The 6,600-nt window shown below is 35.1% G+C and overlaps 1 protein-coding gene and 2 long non-coding RNA genes across 5 annotated transcripts; 1 reads left to right on the top strand and 2 right to left on the bottom strand.

Annotated features, from left to right (window-relative positions):
• The first annotated feature begins 494 nt into the window (after positions 1-494).
• On the top strand, positions 495-2,179 carry LOC110923095. The gene is made up of 3 exons (XR_002583718.2): positions 495-587; positions 801-941; positions 1,991-2,179. It is a non-coding gene; the product is annotated as an uncharacterized LOC110923095 (long non-coding RNA).
• Positions 2,180-2,281: 102 nt separating this feature from the next.
• On the bottom strand, positions 2,282-3,793 carry LOC118489243. Of its 3 annotated transcripts, none has more exons than XR_004886868.1 (4): positions 3,601-3,793; positions 3,129-3,198; positions 2,937-3,031; positions 2,282-2,736 (listed from the first exon to the last, which is right to left on the bottom strand). It is a non-coding gene; the product is annotated as an uncharacterized LOC118489243 (long non-coding RNA). The 3 variants fall into 3 exon arrangements; XR_004886866.1 differs by having other exon boundaries at positions 3,129-3,195; XR_004886867.1 differs by lacking the exon at positions 2,282-2,736 and having other exon boundaries at positions 2,757-3,031; positions 3,129-3,195.
• Positions 3,794-3,841: 48 nt separating this feature from the next.
• On the bottom strand, positions 3,842-6,452 carry LOC110925002 (glycine-rich RNA-binding protein 5, mitochondrial-like). The gene is made up of 3 exons (XM_022168975.1): positions 6,272-6,452; positions 5,993-6,184; positions 3,842-3,993 (listed from the first exon to the last, which is right to left on the bottom strand). The coding sequence occupies exons 1-3, from the start codon at positions 6,450-6,452 to the stop codon at positions 3,842-3,844; spliced, it is 525 nt and encodes a 174-aa protein (XP_022024667.1).
• Between the last annotated feature and the right edge of the window lie 148 nt (positions 6,453-6,600).

Genomic DNA, 6,600 nt, shown 5'->3' with positions numbered 1-6,600 from the left:
GTGGCGGTGGTGGTGGTGATGATGATGATAAGACAGGGAATTTTCATTTTAGGGACTCAAGTTAATCCCACCCATAAATCACAGGCACACAAATTGCATTTTATTATGAATAAACTTGATAAAGTCATACAAAAATTGTTTTAATACTATCCACTGTTTTCGGTATAACATGGTAGAAAATCATTTTAATAACATGTATTTGATCTCATAATATTCGAGATCTTGTGTTTTCGAAAACTGTTACAAACGTGTTTAAATATTTCGATTCTAGGACTTGTAATTTAATTGTAAATTAAATGAAGATGTTCATCCTAAATTTCTTGATGTTCTTAAATTGTTTTCTTTTTTTTTTTTGTGAAAATCACTTTATTTTGAATTGAATTATGGATTAACATCAGTTTTCGAAATTTTAGGTTAAAATTAAATCTCCAAGAGATTCTCGTTCACGCTCGCAACACTAGATAGTTCGTCGTTTGATGGTGCGTTGGTGTTACCGGGGTTTAATGCTTCTTATACTCGTTTCTGACTCGCACGTACATAGTAGCTCATCAGCCCTCATCGAAGGTCATTTGCACATTCTCTCTAAGGTTTGTCGGGGTTTGAAATCACAAGTGTTTTTTCATGAATTGTCTCAAATCGAAATATAATATATTGGTCTTGAATCTTGATTTCTGTTCCCTGGCTCATTGGAATTAATATTATCAATTTTGGATCTTTAACATTGGCTTACTTTGTGAAGTTTGTCTATTGATTGTTAAAGGGTCATGTTGATCTATTATGTTACAACTTTTATGTACTAGATCAAGACTACAAGAGACGTTTAGTTGCCTTTGTGATTTTACTCAAATTGAAACATCCCACAATGTACCATCTGAGGGTCGAGGAAACAAATTCATCAATTTTCTATGAAGAACATTACTCCTAGAACCAGAAAAATAAAGGTCAGCAAATCGTTTTCATGCTCATCTTTAATTTCTTCAACCTTCTTTCTTTGAGTTCCCGTTATACTTTAGTTCTAAGGTTTTAATTTTGTTATCTTTTATTTTAATATGATGAAATCAGTGCAAAAACCAAGCATGATTCTCTTGACAACTAGGTAGATGTAACTTCAAAAGATGAACATAATGAAAGCCTTCCAAATCAGTTAATTTATCTTTAATTTTATGTTGACTTTGGTGAGGATTGAAATAGCTTTAGGATACCTACCCAAGGCCCTTGTCCATTTTTAACTTTTTGCAAATAATTATTACAATAGTAATGTGAGATTTTGAGATTAAGATGTTGTATGGATTAAAGTGCTTGTTAGGTGAGTGGGTAACTTTTAACCAATTTGACTTGTTTCCCTTTTAGCTAAATTTTGAATTGACCCACCTGTTTCAGGATCAAGTATAACCAATATCAACCCATCAATAAGTAAATGGATCGCTATAAGTAAATTCTTGCTACTTTGTAGTGAAAATGAGTAACCAAATGCTTGTTATCCAAATTTTTCTATCATCAGAAGTCTAATAGCTCTTCACAACTTGATCAATAATAACTCTTCATTAGTTAATGACAAGTATTTGGTATTTGTCTTTCCTTATTTGTAGTCACCCTATCCTATTTTAGTCATTTATACATATAAAGTTAGTTGTATTTTGTAGCTAGTAGGTGGACCTTCATGTAACAACCATTTATTTGGTATTTGTCTTTCTTTATTTTTTAAATCACAAATGACATTACATTTCAGGCACTTTTCACTTATCTGAACTACATGTTTTCAATTTACAATATACATGTATATAACTCAAACATTTGTTAGGATACTACTATGGTTTCTATGCTAATTTCTATATTATATACAAGTATATAACTCAAAAGTCAAAAGAATTGCTCACATGGCCCCTTAGTTAGGATACTACTATGGTTTCTATGTTAATTTCTATATTATAGTTTAATTCATGCATCTCTTCTTTTTCTGATGTTTGATTATATGGTTGATGATGGCAAGTTGACAACATGTGAAGCATCAAGCGTGGAAGGAATTGAGATAACAAAATTCATGGATTACTTAGTGCTATTTTTATGGTAAAATTTTTATGAGAAAGAACATTTTGACTTCTCTTATAAATATTTGGAATATGTTTGACACCAACTTTTGGAATATGTTTTGTATTGAATTTACAACTGAAATTATGAAGTTATGATATTATGATTTCTAAATTTTGTATTTAAAATTTTAATTTATATGATGAATAAATAATTATTTTATTATGCATATTTAATTAGAAGTATTTTTTACAGACAATTTGTGCGACAAAAGTCTTTTTATATTGTGGCAAAAACTAAGTTGTCACTAAAAGTATTACGGATATGTAATTAGGAATAATTCTTAGCGACACAAAATTTGTGCCACTAAAAGCCCAAAACTTTGTAGCTGCGTATTAAAAGGTGGCACTAAAAGGATGTAGTGTCATCGCTTCTAGTGATACTTTTTGTATGCTACTAAATGACAATTTTTCTTTTATAGGAGATGCTTGTCATGAACATTATACTTTATCATTTACCTAGGAATGTTCAGCACCATGTATGCATCTTCTTCTTTTTCACCTCCAACCACATTTAAAACATCGAATCTGTATGTCGATCGATAGATCCCAAAAGTCCATCAAGCTCTACTTGGTACTTGACAAACCAACCATTACATAAATAAGTACCAATCATTATAGAAAGTTTGAGCTAAAATCTTCCATTTCCCTGTATCATATGAGAAGATCTGAATTTAAAACAGGCCTTATACAATGAACACAAACAACTTTGTAGTGCACACATTCTGTTTGATAAAAATTGTGAGACTCATAACAAGGATATTATTAGTAACTAGTGGGTGACACCGCGCTTCGCGGCGGGACGACCCGATTTTTTATCCGATATAGCAGTCGAAAGAGAAAACTTACAAAATAAATCGTGGGTAAGTACAAAAGTATGTCGACTTGTGTTTACATCGCGGTGATTTTTCACTTGTCATGCGCCTCTTGCGCATGGGTTGATCCTGTACAGATTAGACAACAGTAGTATGACATATATCAGTTTGTGCAATAGGCTAGTTTGAAGTCATTGTTATCTGCCATAGATGTTTAGTAACATACCTACTGAGCCGACATGAGGACGCTTCGTATTCAAATTAGGAAAGATCTTTTAGCTGTGCATAGTTTTCTGCTAGATGGTAATCACCAAATATTCGAACCATGTCAGCAAGTTACCCAAAAGGATAAATGCAAGCGGCAGAACCCATATTATCACATAGATACACTTCAAAGCAAATCTCACATGTTAACTTCCACAAATAAGAGAATTATTAAGAATCATGAAAGAAGATTCAGGTCTCAAAATGATTGGTCACAATAGAAACTCATTATGATTATAATATTTTATAAATGCAACAGATGCAGGGATTACTATCTTTGCCTAACACTATACAAATGAAACTAATGATCAAGAATATTCCATATGAATAACATAACACAAATATGCATTCTTATTTTCATCATGAATATATAAATACAACAAACACACAGTGAAACAAACCATATACAATTTCATCCAATCTGTAAAGAGTACCTGTTCTTAATCAGGATTCAGGATTGAACCTCAATAAACTTACTCGCCATCCATCTTCTTGCAGCTTCCGATAACTTACGATCTTCAACCTGTACATTTCTCAACTCCGGAGAATTCAGAATTACAAACTCAACGCCTTCCACCCAAATTCCATTGCAGTAAAGCAAATCAACACTCTTCAAATGCTTACAGTTCTTACATAACGCCATAGTTTCCGCCGTAAGATCCGCCTCCGCCACCACTACTTCAGTAACCGCCACCACTTCATCCGTATCCACCACCATCTTCCACCACCGCCGCCGCCACCTCCACCATAACCTCCACCTCCGCCATAGTTTCCGCCGTAAGATCCACCTCCGCCACCACTGCTTCCGTAACTGCCATCAAGCGTACCTGCGATTGAGGTGAATAACACAGAAGTTGGAGCCCTAATTTATTGAAGCGTACCTGTTGGAAGAGCCCTAATCTGAGAAGAAAAGCGACAAACATACCTGCGATTGGGGTGAAGAACACTGATTGGATCCTAATTGTTGAAACCTAGCTGTAATCTTAGACAACGAAGAACATGAATTGGGTGAGTTTGGGGGCGGTGTGTTGAGGTTGGAGATGGGTTATGCAGAGGAGGTGGGGAAGACCGGAAGATGCCGGTCATATGAAACCCAGAAACCGACACTGTTCCTAAGAGGTTTCATGGATTGTTATTATATAAAATATGAAGAATATGAAGTGGGCTTGGGCCAGTTGAAAAGCCTCAAAACTTGTTTGTAGTCCTTTAGTTCAAAAAATTGCAAATAATAGGCCATTCTTTTCATATTTACAAATAGCAGCCAGTTTATTGTTACAAATTTAGGATTAAACTTCAAGTTTTGTGATCCGTGCGACAGTAGGAGAAGATCTCAAGGTTAAAGAATTCCATTTGGTTTGTTCTTTCTTTATTACCTTCAACTACAAATATTTTGGATTGTTTTTTTTAATACTTTTATCATATTGTTAAAAGTAACATTAATGTAATAAAACTTTTAGTTTTAAAATAGAGATATAATTATGATTCGAAGGTTTCCTTTTATTTATTTGTAATTTGGTGATCTATACTTGCTAGTAATCTAGTTTGCAACATGCTATTGATAATATAATCAATTAGGCTACATGGTATGGGATGATCCTCTCTTGGAGGATGATCCGTCACGGGGGCGCCACATCAACATCCTTGGGAGGATGGTCCATCCCACAAAATCAGTGGAAATGGGAGGATGATCTTACCCCACCACTTTATTTTTTTATTTTTTAAATCTTCCACTTTTTTTTAACATTTAACAAATAAATTAGGAAAATACTTTCATTAATATTAAAAAACAATACATAAACTTAAAAAAAACATAAACTTAAAAAAAATCCTAATAAATTAAAAAAAAAAACATAAACTTAAAAAATCCTAAGGATTAAAAAAATATTAAAAAAAGCTACTAGTCTTCGTCCTGCATGTGGTCATCTGGTTCGTTTTGAGCGTTGTTCCAAATGTACTCCACCAAGTCCGCTTGTAATTTATGATGTGTGTACTCGTTACGTAGAGAGAACATGTTCAAATCTTGTTGTTCCAAACTAACTGGAACAGAATTTCCGGTAGACGCGTTTTCGTCGTACTCGCATATCGCTCTACCTTCGTCTTCAATGACCATGTTATGAAGCATGATATAAGCGTACATAATGTGTCGTAACCTCTTTGGTGTAGCCGAACGCGCTGGATGTTCAATGATATGCCATTTTTTTGTAGTAACCCAAAAGCCCGTTCAATATCTTTTCTCGCACCCTCTTGATACTTCGCAAATTTTTTTCTTTTATCGTCTGTCGGGTGCGTAATAGTTTAACGATTGTCGAGTACGTTGGGTATATTACATGTGCAAGGTAGTAACCTCGCCTATATTCCACCCCCGAAACCGTAAAACTTGTGTCTGGACCTGTTCCCGCCACTACATCGTCAAATATCTGTGACTGGTATATGATGTTAAGGTCATTAAGCGAACCAGGTAGACCAAAAAAAGCATGTCAGATCCAGAGATCCTGTGACGCAACAGCCTCTAGAATAATAGTGGGATGACCATGATCTCTCCTAGTATACTAACCTTGCCAGGCAGTAGGGCAATTCTGCCACGGCCAATGCATGCAATCAATGCTCCGAGCATTCCTGGGAAACCATGTATTTGTTCGTGTGCTTGATATAATTTTTGAACGTCGTTTGCGTTTGGTCTCCGCAGGTATCTCTTGCAATATAATTTGACAACCCATTTGCAAAACCTGTGCAAACATAGATGTGCGGTTCTTTCGGACATCCTTAAATACCCGTCTAATGCATCAGGTGCGTAACCATATGCCAGTTAGCGAATGGCCGACGTACATTTTTGTAAATTAGTGAAACCCCTTTGCCCCCTATCGTCGTATCGCAGTGTAAAAAACGGATCAGACTGGGCCATGTCGTCTGCGATACGTAAAAAAAGTCGACGACTTATTCGGAACCGACGTCGAAACATCTCGTCTGTGTATACGGCTTCGTCGGCAAAATAATCGGCCACTAGTTTATCGTGGGCGGCTATATATTTAAAACGAAAAATATATCAAATTAATTATAAAATACATTTTCAAATTTAAATAAACATACGGAAAAAAAGTAAAGTACCTTCTTTGTCTCGGTTTAATTTTGCTCGTCTAGTTAGCCGTTGAGACGACGCTTCATCATCCGCCATGAAGATCTGAGCCGCGTACATAATCATGTTTTCGAAAAATGCGTCATTCTCTTCCGAAGATGAAGAATACCACGTAGACGAAGAAGATGAAGAAATGGAAGAAGGTGAAGACATGGTAAATTTTGAGAGAGAGATGGGGTGGTAATGGGTAAAAAATGGTATAAAAATGTTGAGTTTATATAAAAAGGGAAGAGTGTTTATAAAATGTGAGAGAGATATGAGATATTAGTAGGTGAAAAGGTGTGAAAATGGTGTAAAAGTG

This window comes from Helianthus annuus, chromosome 17 (assembly GCF_002127325.2).
Source record: "Helianthus annuus cultivar XRQ/B chromosome 17, HanXRQr2.0-SUNRISE, whole genome shotgun sequence".
Classification (NCBI taxonomy): domain Eukaryota; kingdom Viridiplantae; phylum Streptophyta; class Magnoliopsida; order Asterales; family Asteraceae; genus Helianthus; species Helianthus annuus.
This window is presented reverse-complemented; position numbering and strand designations above follow the sequence as displayed.

Coding starts and splice junctions, on each gene's coding strand:
- LOC110925002 (XM_022168975.1), bottom strand. CDS start 6,452: ATGTCTTCACCTTCTTCCATTTCTTCATCTTCTTCGTCTACGTGGTAT. Junction 6,185..6,271: donor ATTAAACCGAGACAAAGAAG/GTACTTTACTTT, acceptor TTAAATATATAG/CCGCCCACGATAAACTAGTG. Junction 3,994..5,992: donor TTTCACTAATTTACAAAAAT/GTACGTCGGCCA, acceptor CCTCAATCGCAG/GTACGCTTGATGGCAGTTAC.